General features: G+C 49.9%; 1 protein-coding gene across 1 annotated transcript in view; it reads left to right on the forward strand.

The window, feature by feature from the left end:
* The first annotated feature begins 555 nt into the window (after window positions 1–555).
* Bco1 (beta-carotene oxygenase 1) overlaps window positions 556–23,075 on the forward strand; it is a 30,518-nt gene continuing 7,998 nt past the window's right edge. The window contains exons 1-7 of the mRNA XM_026393007.2: window positions 556–786; window positions 3,173–3,301; window positions 9,247–9,376; window positions 11,068–11,215; window positions 13,097–13,244; window positions 15,535–15,758; window positions 18,335–18,592. Of these exons, the coding sequence (XP_026248792.2) occupies window positions 723–786; window positions 3,173–3,301; window positions 9,247–9,376; window positions 11,068–11,215; window positions 13,097–13,244; window positions 15,535–15,758; window positions 18,335–18,592 (1,101 nt within the window). The 5' untranslated portion in view covers window positions 556–722. The remainder of the gene's footprint in view (window positions 787–3,172; window positions 3,302–9,246; window positions 9,377–11,067; window positions 11,216–13,096; window positions 13,245–15,534; window positions 15,759–18,334; window positions 18,593–23,075) is intronic.

Below are 23,075 nucleotides of genomic sequence, written 5' to 3' on the forward strand. Positions count from 1 at the left end.
TGGTTTTTTAACTATTCTTCAGTTCCCAAGAAGTCTCTGGTTCCCTGGACTTATGTTTTAAACAGGTATGTGACACGTTTTTATCTTTCCTTCTTGCAAAAAAAAAAAAATAATAATAATGAATTAAGTTGCTTTTTAAACGATTTGTCCTGGGGGAGCATCAGGGCTCCTTTTTAAAAACAAAGCCCAAAACTCCCTTCCCCAACTCTGCAGAAGGCTCTTCCCATGGGGCAGCAGGCGTGCGCGTGACCAGTGTCCTCAGGCGCCTTTGCTGGTCCTCACAGTCCCTTTCTGTTCTGATCATAAACACCTCCAGCACTCGGGATAGATTACTTCAGCCAACTAACTAAGCAGAATGCCCTGCTTTCTCTCCACCATTCAGAAAGGAGCTTTCCTGGGATAAGCCAGAAGTGAAAGGGGAGAGGGAGAGTCGGGGACACACTAACAGGATTAAAGATTAGCCATGGCACATGGCTTGGGAATTGACCTTTGACCGAACATCTTATAAATAACCCCAGCACGGCAGCTTCCCCTGTGAGAGCAGAGACACCAGGCCTTCAGAGGGAGACGAAGCGAAGCGGGAGAGAGGGTGGCTTCAGGACCCACCCTGATGTAAAGACCCGCGGGGAGGGAAGACCTGAAGGCAAAGCGGGAGGAGGAGCAGCAGCTCCTGGGTGCACAGAAACCCGTTCCCTGTGCATCCTCGCTCTGCAGCCAGCAGGATGGATTTGATATTTGGCAAGAATAAGAAGGAACAGCTGGAGCCCCTGAAGGCCAAAGTGACAGGTGAGCATTTTGTACCATCTGCTGACTCTGCTTAGATGGACATCTGTTTTCTTTAATGTGAATTAGTTTTGGAAAGTCTGGGAGATATTCTGTAGGGGCAAAATGGCCCATAATCCAGACATATTCTCTCTGATGATCTGGGTGTGCTTTTACACATTTTAAGTCCATTTCCAGGGATAGAGAGAGTCCTTCTCGCTATTTCCAGGAAAGGGGTGTTGGGAATGCCCCGGTTCCTCCTACGCAAGGGCATCAGACTGCAAATGCAGCTATTCTGAGTGCATGCTGTTTTGCAATGTGTGCATCCTAAACTGATTTTATAAAGCAAATAAGCATGTGCGAGCTCCTGCCCATGCACACGCCAATGTGGAGGGCATGGCAGCCTGACATGAGCTGTTCTCAAGTGCCCACAGGTATGGCTTCAGCCTGTGGACACCTGCAGATCCAATAAGAGACGTAGAGAGTCCCTGTCAAGAACCACTCTTAGCCAGATTTGAGTCTCATTTTTTCCCTCTGCCATTTCTCTCGCTCTCTCCTCTTGTGGGTTGCCTCTTTCCTGGGACCATCCTATCTAGACTCTGAAGGGCTGTTGCTGGTTCTGAGCTCTCAGGTCCCTGTAATAGCAGTCCCTCAGTTCAGAAAACAGCTGCTGGGGCAGCCTGGGCACCTGGCGCTTCTGTCTCCCCACAGATGGATCGTGGATGGAAAGTCCACTGGGATTTTTTCCGACTGCAGAATTGCCTTAGAAGTCTTTCAAAAGAAAAAAATCTGCTCTTATGCCTATTTTTCATGATTACAAAGATAATATTCAATGTATGATGCTATTCTGTGTGTGTAAGTATTAAATTATATGTATAATTTGTAAGTGCAAATTAGGACATAGAAGGAAACATTTGGGTCTATTTCCCTTTTATAAGACATAGATATTTTATATTTGAGAAATATAAATAAACATAATATTATGTTTGAAAAATATAAAATTTTAATACACAAATAAACATTTACTGTTAATTTTCTGTATATAAGAAGAGAGCCTGTGACCCTAACCTTTGTATGCTAGGATCCAGAACTTCTTGCCATGTCACTGTACCTCCCCTTACAACTCATGACCCATGACTGCATGGAATCCTTGGAAATTTTATAAAATAAGAATCTTAGAACCTGAGATGCTGAACAGACTCCAGAGATCCTCTAGAGCAGCAGTTTCCAAAGCAGGGTTGGGAGACCTGTGTGGTCACCACCTCCTGGACATTTGGCAGCAGCACAGAATCTTGGGCTCCCCCAGCCCAACTGGACCCGATGGTGTGGGGTGGAGCCAGCGTCTGCATCTTCACAAGCCGCCTGGTGCTTCTAGCAGAAGGACCTGTGCTCTAGCTCAAGCCCCCCTTCTTCACAGATGGGGAAACTGAGATGGGAGAGGACAGTGAGTTGTCCGAGGCCAGGCAGCCAGCAGAAAACAGGGCTTCTGATTCTTTGTGCAGACCTGGAGCCCTGGGTGGAGCCCAATCAGCTGGACACTGCTGGTGATGGACAACCCGAGTTTGTGCCTGTGGGGGATCCCTGCCCGGGAGGCCATGCTGAGGCTGTGGCTTCACCTAGATGTTCACTAAAACAGAAAGCAGCCCTCAGGGAGCTAGGAATGCAAAGGGACCTGTGTGGGGGACTGGCCGAGTCTGCCGCAGTACCCTATCTTAGAGCAGTGCTCACTGTCCAACAGAATATGGTGTATGCCGCCCTGGTACTTTTAAATTTTCTAGTAGACACGTTCAAAAAAGTAAAAGGAAACTAGTGAAATTAATTTTGATAGTGTATTTAACACATATCCAAAATATTATCAGTTCCATATGAAATCATATGCAAAAATAGCAAGTGAGATGATTTTTTTTCACACTGTCTTCGACATCCAGTGTGTGTTTTACCCTTACAGCACATCTCAGTTCTCACTGGCCACACTTACATGCTTAATCACCACACGGGGTTGCCGTCTGCCATGTTGGATGGCACAGCTCTAGGATGTTCTTTCTTGTGCCTTTGTAAGGCAAACACTCTCCCTCAAGACTGCTAGGTTGCCTCCTCCAGGAAGCCCTTGCTCATTCCTGCTCTCGACACCCCCCCAGAGGAGGTTCTGTTCCATGCAGCAAACTTTGCTGGGCCTAAAATCTTGCCTATCATAGAATATGTTGTGTGTCTCCTCTTCTGTCTCCTCCACGGACAATGAGCAACTTGAAGGCAGGGACCATGTCTATTTATCTTGGTAACTTCAGTGCTAGCAAAATACCAGGCACTTTCTAGAAGTATCTGTGGAATAAACAAGTAGGTGCAATGATTGGGGTGGGGCTGCCCAATCCCCCTTCCTCTCTCTGGCAACTCCACATTCTTTCTTCAACAGGCAGGATTCCAGCATGGCTTCAGGGGACCCTGCTTCGCAACGGGCCTGGCATGCACACGGTGGGGGAGAGCAGATACAACCACTGGTTTGACGGCTTGGCCTTACTCCACAGCTTCACCATCAGAGACGGTGAGAGTGCTGCAGCTGCCACCGCTGCATTCGTGGCCTGAGACATAGGTTTATTCTCTTTCAGTTACAGAGGTCAGGAGTTGGAAATGGCTAAAATCAAGGTGTTGACAGGGTTGCATTTCTTCTGGAGACCCTAGAGCAGAATCCATTTTCTTTCCTTCTCTAGCTTCTGGAAGCTGCCTGCATTTTGGGCTCGTGGCTCCCTCGCTTTCTTCAAAGCCAGCAGCCCAGAATCTTGTAGCCCGCCACTACCTCATACCCCTTGCCCTCTCTCCACTGTCACAAACTCCCTTGTGATGATGCTGGTCACCTGGATAATCCAGGATCATCTCCCATCCCCAAATCTTTCACTTAATTATACCCACAAAGTCCCTTTTACCATGTCAGGTACAGATTTACAGGTTCCAGGGACCAGGGTGTGAACATGTTGGGGTGGGGCATTATTCTGTCCACAGCAAGCACAAGACTCTCTGGAAGGGTGTCCAGGGTTCTCCCTCAGTTCATCTTGCAAAATAAGATGCATTTTCAATAAGGTGGGCCAGGGCGCATGGAAGATTGCAGGCTTTGGATTCAGATATACATCAAATCAAAATATGAAGCATCTTTGGATTCAAATATGCATCAAATCAAAATATGAAGCTTTGCTGAAGAGCAAAGCTGAGCGTCCTTCTCAACGGGCAGGGACCTGCCAGGCCGCTTGAGCACTGAATCAAATATACCTCGGAGCAGAACCCTACCAGGACAATGACAGGTGTCTGGCTTAAGACATGCACTGTGAATCCTTGGCTATTGGCCACCAAGCTGGTTTGTCACTTTGGTGGCTCTCATGAGACAAGTTCTTAAAGAAGTCCTGGCTGGTTGCATAAGACTATAGCATGTCACAGAGAAGGCAAGTCTGTGCCCAACTGCCCAGGCATGGCGAGACTTCAGCCCCTGCATTCCAGCATGGGTGAACTGTGGTCCCTGAGCCTCGGCTTCCTCGTTGGGAAAATCATCCTCCCCTAGACAGCTGTTGTGATTGTTAGAATTTGTAGCAATTAGAATTATCATGAAATGTTGAGGAAGCACCTAACACTGGCCCAAATGCACATGGCAAAAGGTGGTAGAGGTCAAGTTTAAGCCCTATGCTTTCCAAAATCAAAATCTCAAGTCCTAGCCACTGTACAGTTCTGCTCTATCCCACTCCACCAGTCACCCCCATTCCCCTTCCCTCCCACTGCTGCCAGATGGCCAGCATTGGCATGGCACAGCCTAGCCTCCTCCCTCCTCTCCTCTAGAACTCTCAGTGGCTCCCCATGATCTAACAGTGGGAACATAGGTTAAGTTCACTACTATGCCTAGTTCAGAAGAGAGCCCACACAGGGAGATCAGGGGTCTCTGATGTGCAGATAACACAGAGCCAGGATTTCTCAAAAGGCCTTTGTATACCTCCTTCCTCAGACTACCCTGGGATGTAAATCCTGAGAGCCAGTGTCACCCAGGGCTTGAGTGAATCATGATCTCAAAGGGTAAGGGCAGAGCATTGGTGTTCCTAACACATTGTCCAAGTGACCCCAAGCCCCTCTTGGTAGACAGTAGGCTTTCCAGGCTCCCAGGACCAGGTTAATGAGAAGTGCTATGAGCTGGGGCACAGCCTCTGCCAGTGTTTAGAAGCACCAGGGGATTCCCTGCAGCAGAGAAGTGCCATATGGAGCCACACAGTGGGAGAGGATTCTGAGACTGGAGAGGGAAAAGGCCGTAAAATGGCTTGTGGCCTTCAGCAGAGACCAGAAGAAGCGAATGCCTTAAAAAACAACAAAGAGGACTGGGGATGCAGCTCAGCTGGTGGAGTGCTTGCCTCTCAGGCACAAGGCCCTGGGTTCAATCCCCAGCACCACAAAAAATAAAATAAAATAAAAAACAGCAAAAACTGGACAAAAGGGACAGAGGTGGGGCGTGGGGGTGGGTCTAGGTGACGGATGTGTAAAAACATTCCTTCCTCTACGTCTAAAATCACTTCAAAATATAAAGGGCTTTGTGTCTAAACATTTAAGGAGTGAGTGACTCCAGGTCTCCTCTAGCAATGACAGTTACTGATTATCCAAGAAGGAAAGTTGTCCCACCAGGATTAGAATAGTGAAAAGAGTATGTGTGTGTGTGTGTGTGTGTGTGTGTGTGTGTGTGTGCACATACACACGCATATGTCTGCTCTGCCCCCCAAAATATCAGGCGTGACCCAGCTGCTAAAGATCCCAGGCAGGACATGTGTGCTTACTGTGTTCTACGGAAGGAATGTGGCTAATTGGATGCTCCAGAGCAGGGGGTGGGGACACACAGAGGCCCCTTCTTTATTCTCAGCCCCGAAGTACAGGGTCAGCCTTGAGCAGTTCCAGAGACACATTGTGACCCCTGGCCCCTGAGCTCCCCGCTCTGCTGCTGGATGTTTATAGGACATGGGTGGCCTGGACTGGGAGTTTACATTTCAAGTGAAAAGAATCCAGTCTTGTGGGCCAAGCATCCATGAGTCCCAAAGAGCCTCAGCCAATGCACTAGGGGTGGCGCACTCTGCAGAGAGTGGCCAGCACAGGCCAGGCTGGCCTAATGCAGGTCTGCTCTAGGCAGTACACAGCTGGGGATGAGGGTGTGGCCTCCCACCTCCAGGATCTCCCGGACCTGCCAGAGTTTCAGCAGCCCTCGACTCACACAGTGTGTCTTGGAGCCAGAGACTTTGCTCATCTTACTTCATGTAAACAACCAACGAGGCCCAGAGAACTCTGGAATCCCCAGCTTTCACTGGAGGAAATACACTCAGAGACAGTACCTGCCACAGCTTGGATGGGGACAAGCCCCAGAATCAAAGCCTTGACCACTCTGTCTATAGCATCTTGGTACTGTCACTTTTTTTGAGCACCTACTATGTGCTGTACAGGCCTTAGATTCTGCAAGTATAAGAAACATCATGATCCTCATGTCAGCATGGAGAAGACTAAGGCTTGCTTCTGACCAAGACCAGGTGTGTGGCTGGTCTATGGGGGAGTGTGGATTAGCACATGGGCAGCTGAGTCTCTTTCAGGGTGGGGAATTTGGCTGTTCCCATTTACTGAATCCCCATTCCTGGTTCCCTAAGGTGTTGGGACAGCCCTGTCAGCCCCAGAGCCCAGGCTCCCAACTGTTCCTCCCCAGGTCTTCCCACAACTGAAACAGCCCCATGACACTTGCTCACACAGTGGCCACCTCCAAAAGGATGTTTGACAAAAGGATAGAGGAATATTTGTCCCTTGAGGACACACAGTTAGCCTCCTGGTCAAGAAACTCCAGTTAAACCAGGGAAGGAATTGGACAGTCTTCCATAGTCTCCTCCAGTTTTATTATGGATCATGTCACTAGTACAGAGTCCGTCACTATTATTGTCATTACCTCCCTCCAGTGCACAGTGGGAGGCATTACCACTGACGTTCACACTCAGTCCTGGGGGATGGTCAAGAACACGACGCTGAAGAGGAAACCAAGGATGCTGTTACAAGTCCAGGGAGTGGTTACCCTGGGGTGGGGGTTAGTGACTGAATGGCTCCCAGGAGGTTTCTAGGGCACTGCTTCTGTCCTCTTCCTGGCCAGCGTGTAGCTATGTGGGTATGCTCAGCTTGTGCGATGTCATCAAGCTGTTCAGTCATGGAAACACATTTCTACAGGTATTTTTAGCATCGAGGATCAGGCAATATAGTCAAACCTGTTGTGCTGCTGTGGCAGGATCTTGGTTAGGAGAGTCAGTTTTCAATGCCTGTTATGGGGCTTCAAATCCATGAGTGCTCACTAAATATGTGGCTTAAGGCAGTGTACTTAACCTTTCTGTGCCTCAATTTTAAGAGCTGAGAAATAGGTCTGCAGGGCTATGAGTACCCAAGCCTTTTGTATTTCCTTTGGTAAGAAATTTTTTTATTCATTTTAATTAGGTATATATGACAGCAGAAGGCATTTTGATTCATTGCACACAATTGCTGCACAACTTTTTATTTCTCTGATTGTACATAATGTAGCATCGCACCATATGTGCAGTCATACATGACCTACGGTAATGATGTCCATCTCATCCCACCATCTTTCCTGCCCCTATACCCCCTCCCCACCCTCCCTCCCCGTTGACCAATCACAGTTCCTCCATTTTTCCCATGTTCTCCCCCATTATGGATCAGCATCCACTTATCAGAGAGAACATTCAGCCTTTGGTTTTGGAGGATTGGCTTACTTCACTTAGCATGATATTCTCCAACTCCATCCATTGACCTGCAAATGCCATAGTTTTATTCTCTTTTAATGCTGAGTAATATTCCATTGTGCATATATACCACACTTTCTTTATCCATTTATCTATTGAAGAGTATCTGGGTTGCTTCCACAATTTAATTATTATGAATTGAGCTGCTCTGAACATTGATGTGGCTGTGTTACTATAATATGCTGATTTTAAGTCCTTTGGTATAGACGAGGAGTGGTATAGCTGGGTCAAATGGTAGTTCCATTCCAAGTTTTCTAAGGAATCTCCATACTGCTTTCCAGAGTGGTTGCAACCAATTTGCAGTCCCACCAATAATGGATGAGTGTACCTTTCCCTCCACATCCTTGCCAACATTTAATATTGCTTATATTCTTGATAATTGCCATTCTGACTAGCATGAGATAGACTCTCTGGGGTAATGATGCCTCTCCTGAGCATTCCCAGCTGGATTTGAGCTCTCTCTCCCCTCCTTTCTCCCCAAAAGGAACCTGAGAATATGTCCAGTTTCTCTACATGGCAAAAGACTTTGCAGATGTACTTAGGTTAAGGATCTTGGATGGGAGGTTTCCCTGGGTTATCTAGGTGGCCTAACATAATCACAGGGTCCTTATAAAGGAAGGCAGGGCTGGGCATGACGGAATATTCCTGTAATCCCAGCAGCTTGAGAGGCTGAGGCAGGAGGATCATGAGTTCAAAGCCAGCCTTAGCAATTCAGCAAGGCCCTAAGCAACTCAGTGAGACCCTGTCTCTAAATAAAATCCAGAAAAGGGTTGGAGATGTGGCTCAGTGGTGATTCACCCCTGAGTTCAATACCATGTACCAAAAAGAAGTAAAACAGGAGGATCAGAGTCGAAGATGATAGAAAGGTGTTGGAGTAAAGTGGCCATAAGCCAAGGAATGCAGGCAGCTCCGGAAGCTAGAACAAGCAAGGAGCAGATTTTTCCTTCAGAGCCCAAGAAGGAATTAGCCCCATGGACACCATGAGTTGGCTCTGAAAGACCCATTTCAGACCATATCTCTCAGAGTTGTAAGATGGTGTTTGTTGTTTTAGGTCATAAATTTTGTGACAAGTTGTATAGCTATAGGAAACCCATAAGGTCTAGAATCATCTGCTGTTTTCATGTTGGTCCTGATGAAGGGACCTGCTCCCTGCTTTTGTGCAGTGACATAGAGCTGCCCTAGGGTCTGGAAGGGCCACCCAGTCAGCACAGCTCCCACCCTCCATATACAGAGCAGAAGGTTAGGTGGCCCCTGGTAGATATCCGTGTTACTCCAGGAGGCGGCAGTTGTCCACCCAGCCTTCTAAAGGCAGGACTCCCAACAGGGAAATGCAGCCTTTAGGCCAGTCCTCCAAGCCTGTGCCACCTCTGGGGGTACACCAACATGGCGGAAGGGATGGTACCCAGCCAGACAGTGCTGGGCCAGGCAATGGCGCGTCTCTGAGCTCAGCTCCCTCATATGGAAATGGAGCTGAGACAGACAGACTGAGCATGTCTCACTGTTGTGAGTCTCAAGTGGACGGATTGTGCGTGAAACTGGACCCCGGGTGCTGGTGATGGCGGCTCCTGCATGAAAGGAAACCGTCTTGGTGAGCTGACCTCCCCCTTCCTTCATAAAGCCCCCAGAATGGAGGACAGAGATTGTAAAGCCCCATACGTGCCAACCAGGGACTAATCTGGTTCTTCTCTTTCAGGTGAGGTCCATTACAGGAGCAAATACCTGAGAAGTGACACCTACAACGCCAATATCGAGGCCAACAGGATCGTGGTGTCGGAGTTTGGAACAATGGCCTACCCGGACCCCTGCAAAAACATCTTTTCCAAGTAACTGCCCATTTAGAATCTGACTGAATTTCATGCTCTTTGATGCCCTGCATGGTCCAAACAACCAGTACTTCCCCTCTGATGGTTTTCTTTAGGGTGGATAAAAACTCCACAGGGCTGGCCTTTTGACCATAGTTGCTGGTAATTCTTGATCACTGGTAGCAAGAAAGGCAGAAAGCATTTGACAAATTGTTAGGTACTCTCCCGCGTGACTGGGGAAAGAGCAGTTAGGAACCATCTGTCAAGGTTACAAATGCACATTCCCTCTGGTCAAGGGATACACTTGCTCATGTCTGAAGTGACAAATGTACAAACAAGGTTATTCACGGCTACGTCATTTGTTATAATGAGAAACTGAAAACAACCCCAGTGCTCATCAACAGAGGAGCGGTTAAGTCAATAACATTGAAACTGTACGAGAAAGCACCATGCTGAAGTGAAGAGGAAGGAGGACACTCTAGATGGGAACATTTCCAAGACATCTTGATAAGTGCTTCATTTTGTGTACAAAGGCAGAGGAAATCTAGATTAGTTTTTGCTTGCACAGGTGTCAAGTCTGAAAGGATGCTTAAAGGAGAGAGGACACTGGCAGGTGGACCACAAAGTGGGGGAGACTTTTCAGATCGTCAGGTTCTGATGCATATGTAGGTATCACAGGTTCAACTGTTAAACTCTTGGCCAGGGAAGCAGGCCAGCTGTCAGTATCTCCTCTCTGATACTCTTCAGACAAAGAGGGGTCATGAAATGGCTGGGGCTACACTGGTCCAGAGATGCAAGATTGCTTTTGCTTCTCTGGAAATGGCATCGGCTGTCTGCACAGGGAAGTGCTGTGCTCACACCTATAAATGGGGTGGAGCCTGGAAGGAGCCAGCCAGAAAGGAGTGGCAGGGGTTAAGACCACAGCTGCGGGGCAGCCTCTCCTGCCACCCCTTGTCGGCAGGGTGCACGACCTAGATCTAGGATTGCCAGTTGCACCAGTGAACCCCTCTGGGTCTCCTTCCTTCCCGCTTGGAGTTTGCCTTCTGATAAAAATGAGTAATGAGTTCCTAACTCAACACTCATTTATATTCCTTTTTAAAAAAAAAACTAATTTCCTAGCCAAATTTGAGAAAACCAGTGTGGACAAAGCAGGAATTCACTGCTTTGACAGCCATTACGGCATGTGTGCGATTTCTGTAGAGCTGCTCCAAGCACTTGGAAACAACCCGCCAGCTCTTGCTGGCTCTGGCACAAGAGACCTGTGGATTTTTGAGAGCTCAGTAGGGATCAGTGGGTGACCTAGGAACTCCCTGTAACTCATTGTAATATTGTTTTGGGGGAACCAGATAGCTGAGTCCTCAAGATTCCTTAAGAACCCATTGAGGGCTGGGGATGTAGCTCAAGCGGTAGCGCACTTACCTGGCATGCGTGTGGCCTGGGTTCGATCCTAAGCACCACATACAAACAAAGATGTTGTGTCCGCCGAAAACTAAAAAATAAATATTAAAAAATTCTCTCTCTCTCTTCTCTCTCTCTCTTTCTCTCTCTCTTAAAAAAAAAAAAAAAAAAAAAGAACCCATTGAGACCCAGTACTTTTTCTCCTGAAGTTGAAATTAAGCATTAAAGTGATAGGAAAACTGGAACCCTCAGGGCAGAACTTTCTGGCTGGGTAGGCAGAGCCAGTGACCTTGCTGATACGCTTCTTTCCCCAGAGCATTCTCCTACTTGTCCCACACCATCCCTGACTTCACAGACAACTGCCTGATCAACATCATGAAGTGTGGAGACGACTTCTACGCAACCACAGAGACGAACTACATCAGGAAAATCGACCCATGGACACTGGAGACCCTACAGAAGGTAGCAGCAGACCTTCAGTGACCTCAGTTCCACATGCAAGGGCGGGGCATGTTTGGCGAGACCCAGTGGGCTGCCAGGAGCTCATCGGAGGTCCCCTCACGTGCCATTCCATCCTGGACCGCCCCTAGCCATGCTTGGTGCTAAATTCTAAGCTCCTGTGGGCAGGGATGGTGCTTTCATCTCTGGGGCTGTGTTGATTTTCCATAGTGATTGCAATAAAGCACGTCCTGTGCCCCATGGCAACGTGTCTGTCAACACAGAACACTTAAACGGTGGTGGCCCCGTGATTGTATTGCCTAGTGATGTTATAACCACCTTGGTCTGTCTTCGAACATGCTGTGATGTTCACACAACAACAAAATATATTGATGTTTCTTATCTCTGTCCCCAAAATAATACCGCGTGTCCCCATCACTAAGTAATGCATGATTATTCCACAAACTAAGGGGCTTTACTCTCAGTCATGGAGGTCAGAGGTCTGAAATCAAGGTGTTCCCACTTGGAGTTTGCTTTCTGATAACATGAGTTATGAGGTCCTAACTCAACCTTAGTTTGTTTTCCTTTGATAAAAATGAATTTCCTGGACAGGCTTGCTATGAGGGGTCTAGGGTGGGATCCTTCCCTGTCTCTTCCAGCTCCTGGTGGCTGCCAGCAATTCTTGGTGCTCCTTAGCTTGTAGGCAGGTTGCTCCAGTCTCCTCCTCCATCACCACACAGCCATCTCCTTGAGGTTTTTGAGTCCAAATTTCTCACCTTGCATAAACTCCCAAGCCATCAGATTTAGGGCCCACTCTAATGCAGTATGAGCTCATTTTAATTACTTCTATAAAGACCCTATTGCCCAATGAGGTCACGTTGGTAAGTACCAGGGTTCAGGACTGCAGTGTCTTATTGGAAGACACAATTCAACCCACACTTCTTGGCACCTAGGGAGCTTGATGAAGTTGGAATGGCTGTTGGAGTGCCAGGATTCCTGGCAGCCCTACCCATATTGACCTGCAGAGGGAGGCCTTGGGCAAAGAGCAAGGGCATAAAAATAAATGTCCTAGCAGATGCCTTTCCTGGGCAGAATCAATCCAACATTTTTGTGAAAATCAATAGACCCAGGTTTGATTTTCCTCAGCTGGCTGTTCAAAGCCCCGGTTCTTCTCAAGGCGTTTTAACGGTCTGTTAAAGGGAGTGCTTTTCTTAGCTGGGAAATTATGTCCCGCTCCTTTTAACAACTGATGCCTGCTTTCCACAAAAGAGGAAATAACGGGAAAGGACGGAGCCCTCCTGACTCTGGGCTGGAGGGAGCGCTGCTCTTGGGGAGGAAGAGTGGACAGCTGGTCCTGGCCATCTCATGGTTCTGCAGCTGTGGCCTGTGCAGAGCAGGGGTTGTTGTTCAGCCTGTGAGTGGAGCTTCACTTTGACTAAAGGTCTTTATGCCCTCTCTATCCCCAGAACAATGGTGCGAGACAGGCTCGGAGCCCTGTGTTCTGTGGAAGGCAAAAGGGGTGAATCTAAATGAGTTAACAGAGCAGTGGCCAGGATTAGCTGGAAGGCTGCAGTCTCTCTGCCAAAGTCTTTGCTCAAGCCTCCCGCGGTGAGACAGCCTGTCTGCATGCTGAGGGCCCTGGCAGGGACAGGCCGCAGGGGGGAATCACAGCCACAGAAGTCACACAGGCTCACCAACTCTCCTCTACCCCTTTGCAGTAGGAGCCCCTCCCAACACAGGGTTTCATCAGATCCAAGGGTCCACACCCACTCAGGTAATTCTCTTATTTTCCAATCTGGAGATGTGCAAAAATCCCCCTCATCTCTCTGGACATAGAATCAGTCAGGTGTTCAAGAAATTTCAACCTCTCCCCTTTAAAAACCTTGAGGCTGTCTTATTTTGCAGGTTGATTATCGTAAATATGTGGCTATAAACCTGGCAACGTCACATCCTCATTATGATGGGGCTGGAGATGTTCTCAACATGGGCACATCCATTGTGGACAAGGGGAAGACAAAATATGTGATATTTAAGATCCCTGCCACGATGCCAGGTAGGTCCTTCTGGGGCACGTAATGAAGCCCACCTGGCCAAGGGCAGCTCCTGCTGAGGAATGCTGGGTTTTGTTTACAACCCAGCACTTGGTGATACTTTCCCCATCAAGAAGGCATTCAGATGACCATAAACTCAGATTCCTCCTTTAAAAGAAAAGAGTAATTTCTGGAATTCTTTTTGGAAGAAAGGAATTCTCTCACTATTCTAACCTCCTTCATCAATTCATCATTTTATCCATCCACCCACCACCGATCCATTCATTTGTCCTATTTCAACCTTTTCTCTAAGCTCCACTATTTTATTAGTTTATCCATCCATCCATCCATCCATCCATTTATCCGTCTGTCCGTCCATCCATCCATCCATCCATCCATCCATGTTTTAAGTCTTTTGACAATCTTCGCATGGCCAGGGTTCACCCCCAGCTCTGCAGCCAGGCTCCCAGGATTATTCAGGGAGCTCAGCTATGCTGGGATTTACTCCAAATCCCCACCCTATTCTCTGGGCCTTCTGGACCTTCTCCACTTAGGGCTGGGATTCTGGAGCAAAGCCCAGGCCAACGGGAATTGCATGTTCCTGAGGGGGAAGAGGGTGAGGTTTCTAGCCTGTGTTTGTCCAGGACCCTCCTAGGAACCACACCCAGGAGACTGGGCCTTATGAGGGCTGCCACTCAGGACTCAAGGCAGCGTGGGACTCTGAGGGTGCTTGACCTGACCTTCTGGTTTAGGAAACTAGTTTACATCTGTGATCCTGATGGTCCCTGCCCCCACAGTCCTGTAGAAATTTCTGAGAGAATTGCCAGGCTGTGCTGGGAGATGTGATTCCCTCGGGTCAGAAGGTACAATGAGTATTCTTTAAGCAAAAATCTCATTAATTATGTCATTCAAGGACTATAAGGTCCAGTCAGAATCCTAGACTGCCAGAGTCAGGGGTATCTAGGCATCTGTTGCCACCTCATATTACCCAGGAGGACAGTGAGGCTCGGGGATCAGGTGACACCCTGGGGCCTACAGTTTACAGGAGCACAGACACTGCAAGAGCAGCCACCCTCTGCTCCAAGCTGGGACTGGCCTGGGGAGCCGTCCCCATCTGTGCCGCCTGGGCCAGGAGCTTGTCATCTCAGTTTGCATTGTGCTTCATTTGTTTTGTGAAGAAAAGAACCATCCCACAGCCCCACCACATCCTCCCCGGCCAGCTGTTTACAGTGTGCACAGGTGGCCACAGAGAGGTGGGGACCTTTGCAGGTAACTCATTATAAACCGGCCTGGGGCCTGGGTGGGGAGGCCTTTTGGCCAGGGGTGACTCATCCTTTCAGAGGAATAAGAAAACCAAACACTGATCACCTTTGGTGTCAGGTGCACCAGGTGAGGCACCGGAACCCCAGTCAGGACAAGAGGTCAGCTTGTCCCTCACCACTGTGTTGTCTCATCCTGGTCTCTACCTTCCCTGAGGCTATGCGACCTGATGGTGGAGAAGGAAGCCAAGGATAAGGGGCCATGTTTCTCGCTGAACCCTGTGGCTCTGACCACAGTGGTAAGCAATGTCACCAAGTCTCAGTCTCTCAGCTTTGCAGTGGGCATCCGACAGCCTGGCTTGATTGTCACAGTATATGTAAAAGCCCCTCATCACAAGTCGGTCCCTTCCCAGGGTCTTGTAATGGGCAGTGCAGGAGAAAGTTGTGGAAGCCTTAGGAAATACATGCCAAATGATGGCACCCAGCAAAATACCAGAGCTTCAGCCCAGAAAGCCCCCGTCTCTTGGGAGCCTGATGGAAACGCAGACTCAGGCCCCAGCCCGCACACTGAGTTAAACTCCTCATTTTATCATGATCCCCAGATGATTCACATGAGCGCTAAAGTTTGAAAAGCACTGCTCTGCAGCAGCTGACTTTTTCTGTAAAGGGGCCAAGTAGTAAATATTTAAGGCTTTGAGGACCATATGGCGTGGGCCACTGTAGCTGAAAGCAAAGGCAGTCACAGACAATGCACAAAGGCGTGGGGGAGTGGGGCCAAGGGAGTGGGACCACAGTCCAGAGAGACTGTGCCAAAGCAGGCGAGGCTCGGGTGAGCCCCTGGCTGTGATGCTGAGCCCTGGCCTGGAGGCCTCCCTTGGTGGACCAGAGGCTTTCATGCCCGAGAACCTGAGCTCATCGTCATGGGGGCCCTGAGTGGGATGCTCTCAGGCCCTACGCCTGGTCTCCTTAGCAACCATCAGTCTGTGGGTGACAGTTGTGTGGTGGTCCTGTCCTGGGCTGGTGCCTGTGTGATTCCAGGTTTGCTTTCCTGCAGAGGCCAAGAGGAAGGGGAAGAGCCCTCTGAGGCACACGGAGGTGTTCTGCTCCATCCCCTCCCGTTCGCTCCTCTCCCCCAGCTATTACCACAGCTTTGGAATCAGCGAGAACTACATCGTGTTTCTGGAGCAGCCCTTCAGGTTGGACATTCTCAAGATGGCAACCGCATACATGCGGGGAGTCAGCTGGGCTTCCTGCATGGCCTTCCACAGGGAGGACAAGGTGAGGCCTGGCTGGGATGTCGCTGCCTGCCGCAGGGGCAGACTGGGAGGGAGCCTGACTGGCAGGAGGGTCGGGGAAGGAGACTGCGTGGAGGGAGGGAGAAGAGCAGCTACCTTGCAGACTCCGGGAGGAGCCTCAACCTTCCAGAGTTCTAAAGCCGATGGTCCTTTAGAGTATCCCTGAATGAGGGCAAGAGGCCTGGGCCTTCTACCCCCACTTCAGTAAGTCACTGGAGACAGACTGACCTCACGCAACCAAGGCCACCAACCCAGTCCCCACATGCCCAGCTGCAAAGGGACCAAGAGCTCATCCTGAGGGATAGTTGGGCCCCTCACAGCCTCCATCATCCAAGAACACGGCTCCTCTGGCATCCCTGCCATCACCTTGTGTGGCTGGGAGGACGGCAGGTGCTCGCAGTGATGGAGGGCTCCCCAGCGTGCTTCAGGAGAAACATCTGTAGTCCAGGTGTGCCTGAGTGCTCCAACAGGTGTGTCTGTGTGGTAATGTGTGCACCTATGTGTTTGTGTTTATTTTCGGTTATTACTTTACTTTTGAAAAATATCAAGTAACTCTCAGTGTTATTTAGTCAACTAATACATGACTTTAGAGCCACATGTTCACTCCCCTCCCTCCCAGCCTCCTGTCCCAGTAGCAAGCAGTTTTACATGTGCATACAAATACTGTGGCTGGCCACCTCCTTAGGGCCTGTCCTCTCCCTTCTCAGCGCTGAGGTTCTTGTGGGAGTGAAGTTGTGGCTCAGGTCCCTCCTCTGCTCAGAACCTTCTAGTTATTTTCCATCTTCCTCAGAATAAGATCCTGGAATCCCCACACACCCCCATCCCAAGCCCTCACTCCCTGCTTGGTGTCCTCCTGACCCTCCTGGCTCTTGAACCAGCCAGATACGTTCCTGTTTCAGGGCCTTTGCATCGTCTTCCTCTCATGGAATGGGCTGCTCCCCCACCTGCACCTGGCTGCCCCCTGCCCTTGACCCAGGTGGTGGCTCGACACCCCTGATCTCTGGGCCTTCCTCTCTGAGCCCATCTGAGTAGACCCTGTCCGGGGCTTTCTCCACCTCCACCCTGCTCTCTTTATTTCAGGAGCTCCCATCACCTTGACATGTTGTAGATTTGGTATTTATTGTGGGCTTCACCCCACTAGCATGGGAGCTCTGGGAAAGGAGTTTGGGATTATTTTGTCTCTCTGGTTCCTGAAGAAGCCCCTGATACCTAGTAGCCCCTCCACAAATATTTGAAGCTTAAATAAGAAGGACCGGAAGTCCACTGAAGCTGTGCGTGTCCTGTAGCAGTCTCCTGGGGAGCCTCTGGGAGCTCCTGTCAGCAGGAGCTTGGGAGTCCTCTATGTCTCTAACCTGAACCTCTCGGGAGTCCCTGGCCCTCAGAAAGTCTCAGGGAGATTCCACATGTCAGAACCCACATGTCAGAGCAGACAGCCCTGGGGAAAGCTCTGGAATGAGTTCAGAAGAGAATTTTCTTTTTTCCTTTTTTTATAACACTGGGAATTGAAACCAGGGGTGCTGTGCCACTGAGCTGAGCTACATCCCCAGACCTTTTTATTTAATTTTGAGACAGGGTTGAGGCTGGCCTCAAACTTGTGTTCCTCTTGCCTCAACCTCCCTAGTAGCCTGGATTATAGATATGTGCCACCACACCCAACTTTAAAAGAGAATTTCCTGCAAGATCCCAGTGGTTGGCTCAGGAATTGCAGTCATGAGAGAGAGAGAAAGCCTAAAATCATCACCACTATCCTCACCTCCCCTACTCAGCCCACTACCACCTCAATCAGAGCCTACCTCCCTTGCAGCCCTCCTAACACCTGAAGCTTGGTTCTGGGAAAGAAAGAAGGACCAGAGTGAACCTCCCTTCCTCTCAGGAGGAGGTGGTTAGCCCAGACCTGCCAAAAGAAAAAAACTCACACCCCGTTGGATTAGGCAAATGGCCACAGATATGGCTGATTACCACCCAGAGTGAGGCCAGCCAGTAGTGCCCAGGGAAGTGTCCCTGAGCACCTGTGAGCGGGTGCAGCTCCTAGGCTGGAGCTGGCACTGGGTCCGCTTCACTGCAGCCCCCGGGGACAGGTGGGGTTGCTGTGCCAAGCACCTCCTGGGGAACAGGCAAAGGTGGGAAGTGGGCCCTGCAGTACCAGCCAGGAGAGGGGACCCATAGGATGGGGGACTTGGTATCTTAGGGACTACAGCTTCTGATGGAGCCTGACACCTGGCAGGTCCTCCCCAATGTGGTCACTGTCCACTGGAGTTCGTCTGTGGAATGCGGGACAGTGCACCCTCGGGAGCCTCCCCAGACATTGCCCAGAGGCCCTGGCAGCAGGGCATCCCTCCTCCCATCTTAAAGATGGGGCCACAGAAACCAACAAGGCACAGCGCTGCCCATTGAGTGCTTCTACCTATCGGGTACTTCTGAGAAGACGCAGAGCTCAGGAGGGGGAATGCTCCAGATCATGAGCTAGTGCCAGGTAGGGCCAGGTGTTGTCAGTCCCCGGACTCCACCATGCCAGGCTTCAGAGGGAGAGCTGACCACCCAGTGGGCATCTTCTTCCAGACTTACATTCACATCATTGACCAGAGGACCAGAAAGCCTGTGCCCACCAAGTTTTACACAGATGCCATGGTGGTGTTTCACCATGTCAACGCCTACGAGGAAGGTGACTGCATTCTGTTTGATGTCATCGCCTATGAGGACAACAGCCTCTACCAGCTCTTCTACCTGGCCAACCTCAACAAGGACTTCGAGGAGAACTGCAGGCTCACCTCGGTCCCCACCCTCCGGAGGTTTGCTGTGCCCCTCCATGTGGACAAGGTATGGTGCTGGGGAGCAGCTGTTTCTTCCTAGAGAGATCCAAGCCCAGTAGGAAGTTACTTTGGCACTTATTTGATTGACATTGAAATTCAAAATGAACTGTTAAGAAAAATGATGCTTTCCTTGTTTTGATCATTATGGACATATTTGTACTGTCTGCCCCACCTACACACACACGTGCAAACATAAGATGCACATGTACATATCTTTCTCAGTTTTAATCAGATTATACATAACTCTAACAGCTTCATTGAGATTTAATTCACATATCAAAAAATTGGCCCATTTAAAGTGTTCTGTTCATTCTTCTTTGATGTAGTCATGGAGTTGTGCATTCATCATCATTATCCATTCTAGAACATCTTCATCACCCCAGAAAAGAAATCCCACACACCTTAGCCATCACCTCCTGGTGCCCCTCCCCTCCCCCCAGTCCCAGGCAGCCACTAGCCTACCGTCCATCTCAAAGGACTTGCCTTCCTGACTTTTCGTGTCAATGGAACCACATGGTGAGCAGCCTCTCTGACTGGCTTCTCCCAAGTAGCATGCTTTCAAAGTCCTTCCACGCTGTGGCATCTGGACACTTGTTCCCTCTTCTGTGAGGGAATACTAATTCGCATGCTCCTTTCTTCACTTATTAATATATCTAAACATCTCTCCCTGACATTAAATATCCCTTGACAGCATCATATTTAATTTTTACCTAATAGTCTCTGCCCAGGGTTCATTACCACTGGCTGTCCAACAGTCCTGTTCCGACGCCAGTAGTCCTCCTCCATTAGGGTGGCACTGCGGTGGCTCTGGGCGCAAAGAGGCGACAGCACAGCACTCACTGTCTTCGTGACTTAGTGAATGTCAGTGAAGCCAAATGCAATTACATTTTGATGGTTCACATTTACTAAATGCACACCAGGTGCCGGGTGCTTCGCGAAGCACTCTATTTCCCTTCCATCAGTTAATGATGAGGGCGACCCATGGGAGAAGTCCCCAGCAGCCTCATCTTACAGATGAAAAAGCAGAGGCTCTGAGGTGAAGGAATGTGCCCAAGGTCCCAACAGCGCACCTAAGATCAGAGCCTGCTCCGGCCTATCTCCAGACCACATTTGCAGCTGCGAGGTGGTAGTGACTGCTGTTCTCCATAGCAGAGCTCACTCCTGGAAGGAGCCCTGGACAGTCACCCTGACCCCTCTTAGGGCTCTGCTGGCCTAGAAACATTCATTCCTCCAGTACCGGGGAGCCTTCCCGGCCTCACTGCAGGCTCCACGGGGCAGGGGTTCAGCCTACTCCCAGACAGTGAGCAGGGAGCCAGGAGCCGCGCCAGGGTTACTCAGTCTTCAGAGCAGGGGGTCTTGCCTGCCACTCTGGCCTTGCCCCACCTGTGGTCATTTGTGTACCTCTGCCATGGTTTCACCATGTCTGATAGCACCCCTATTTAACAATTTATGAAATTGTTTGTTTTAACCAACTCTTAACTGGTGTGGAAGGAAGCATCCCTAACGACACAGAGCCAAAGGTTGGCAGTAATACAAAGATGTGAAGCAGAGGTCTGAACCGCAGGGGGACTGCTGCTCACCAAGGTCTGACCTCTTGAAAAGAAGCTGGAGGGGCTGGGGGCGCAGCTCAGAAGCCCTGCATTCCATCACCAGTGCCACATTTAAATGAGAAAAAAGAGGTTGCAGGCACTGTGGCACCTGAGACTCTGAGGGACCCATCAGAAAAGTATTGCCTCCCTCCCTCCCTGCTAGCTCAGGGCTATTGACCCATCGGTCACAGCCCATGGCTTGGAGATGCCGCAGTGCAGCTCAGCAGCCTGTCTCCCACTTCCAGGAAGAATGGGGGTGTCACAAACCACACAGGGGTGACTCACAAGGCCACTCTCAGCCCAGGATGATGATGCAGGAAGAGTAGTGCGCTTCCTCCTGCTGCCCACACCGAGGGTTTTATAACCTTTTATCATGCCCTGGAAATGGTTCCCTTCCCCAGGACCATGCTTAGAAGGGAAACAGGTATGTTTATAAAAGACGCTGTGTAGCCATCTGGTGCTTTGAAATTAGCAAAGAAGAGCAAGCCCTGGGATGGGTAGCTCTGGTCACGCTGTTTAATTGCTATTTATTGTCCTTTAAAAATGTATTCTCTACTTTCAAGTCACTCCGCTGCTGCATATGGAAATGGGAGAGTGAAGCAGGTGGACATAGCCACACATGTGCACATCCGACAGCTCTGGCCCAACCCTGTCCAGAGTCTTATCAGAGAGGTGACCCTAGGAGTGCAGTCTTCTCTCAGATGTCCTTCTGCTCTGGGACCTTGGCCCATTATTGTTCCCTCTTCCTGCCACACTGATCTGTCCCATCTCCCTGGCTGCATGTTGGAATCTGCTGCAAAGCTTGACCAGCCCACGCCCACACCACTATGGCAGAACCTCCAGGGGACCCAGGCCTGGCTGGGCTCAGCACCCAGGGATTCCAATGTGCAGCCAGGAGAGAGAAACTCTGGGCCTGGAGGATTCCCCATCCTTCAGGCCTCAGGTCATCTCTGCCCTCAGATGCAGGCACACCCCCGGGCCCAGAGCTCGACGTTTACCTCCAGCATGAGGAACTTGCTCAGTCCCCTCTTCCCACTGAAGCACAGGCTCCAAGAGGGCAGGGACTATGTCTTGTTGACTGTGTCCCCAAGCTGAGAGGCTACTCACTCTTCAGTATCGGGAAGGAATAAATGAGGAGTGAATGAATGAAAATGTGAACCAAGGTCTCCAAATGAAAATGATTTCCACATGGAATGGGCGACAGGGCACTGTACTTAGAGGCCCAGGACCACCCTATTGCCCTGGATTCTCTTGCACTTGAGCTAGCGAAGGTCAAAAGAAGGTGGGGCCATTAGGGCCTCTGGGCATCCCCCCCCAGCCTGTCTATGTAGGGCATCAGGTGTCTAGGGAAGGGCTCAGCAGAGAGGAGGAGTGGCAGGGAGGGCCATGGACATGTACAGACAACAGGGACCGCAGCCCTGCCCTTGTCCTAAAGGGCATCGTGTGCTCCAGGAGGTGGGTTCAGAGCATTTATCATCCTCACACAAGAGGCTGTCATTGGAGGAGGCACTTTGGGCCCAGAAGTAGCAGCTTCTACTCCTAGACCAGGAGACTTGGGTTTTATCTCCAAATGCAAAAATGAAGACAGATGTAAGAGAAGCTGTGCTGTTGGGAGCGTGCTGCACTTGAGGCCTATTAAATGCCCTTTGTGCTCTTAGACCCTGGCAAAGGGGGCCATGTTCTGGCCTTCTGTCTCTAGCAGGGCCCCTTCTCCACAGGGTGAGGCGTACACAGGGCACAAGGGGTTGTACCCACCAAGAAGGACATCTCCCCACTCTTACCCCAACCAGGCTCTGGATACCTGGAATCCTAAACCTGCTTCAGTACCTGCCCCTGTCCCCCTAAGAGTGGACTGTGCCATTGGGGTACCCACCTGGGCCCACAAGGTGGCAGGGCTGGCCAGGGCATCCAGGCAGTTAGGGCAGAGCCAGGCCTGGCTGTCTCTGTTCCATCTCATCCAGCTCAGGCTGCAAGGGGCCCTAGATTCCTAAAGTCAAGCTCCTTCCAGAGCAGCACTGTGCACTGGGACCTGCATCACAGCCGGAACATTCTCCCTGCCCTGTAACAGGGCTACTGGCCATGAGTTCTGTGGAGCACTTGACAGAGCACATCAGAATGTTTAATTTTACTTCACTATTTTTTTAAAATTTTTTTTTAGTTGCAGATGGACACAATACCCTTATTATTTTTATGTGGTGCTGAGGATTGAACCCAGAGCCTCACACTGGCTAGGCAAGCACTCTACCACTGAGAATCCTACTCAGCCCCTACTTCACTGTTTTTAAAATTTGATTTAAAGAGCCACATTTGGCTGGTGGTTGCTGCCCTGGACACAGCAGTTAGTTCCACAATGTTAAGGTCCATGTGTCCAGGTAGGAGAGAGAGGATATTTTGCTCAATTTGCTTCATGGTTAGGGTCTGTGATCCTCTGCTCATTCTCTCGCTCTGGGTCTTGCACACTTTAGGAATTGTGAAGTGCTGTGCTAATACACATCACACCCTAGTAGCTGTGGCTTCTCCCTGTGTCTACAGATGAGAGTGAAAGTAGCTTGCCCAAAATCGATGAATCAGCCATGGGATTTGTGTTGGGATCTGAATGCTTGTCTGTCTGGCTCCAGGTCACTAACTACAATGTGTCTGACGCTGGACCAGAGGTTTCAACAGCTACGATTCCATGCTAAACATGATCCTCAGAGCAGGAGGAAGCAATGCTGCCTACTCTCAACAGCCCTTCTGACAGAGGGGGAAGCAGGCCCAGCGAGGCTGAGGTTGGGCTCAAATTCACATAGAAGGTTGTAGAGTGAGATTTCACACTGAAACTGGTTTGTGGGGGATTCCTGAGATGACTGATTCTCCTGGGAGTTCCGTCACATTAAGGGACTTTAAAGTAGGCCTCCAGGA

This window comes from Urocitellus parryii, chromosome 15, assembly GCF_045843805.1.
Source record: "Urocitellus parryii isolate mUroPar1 chromosome 15, mUroPar1.hap1, whole genome shotgun sequence".
Taxonomy (NCBI): Eukaryota; Metazoa; Chordata; class Mammalia; order Rodentia; family Sciuridae; genus Urocitellus; species Urocitellus parryii.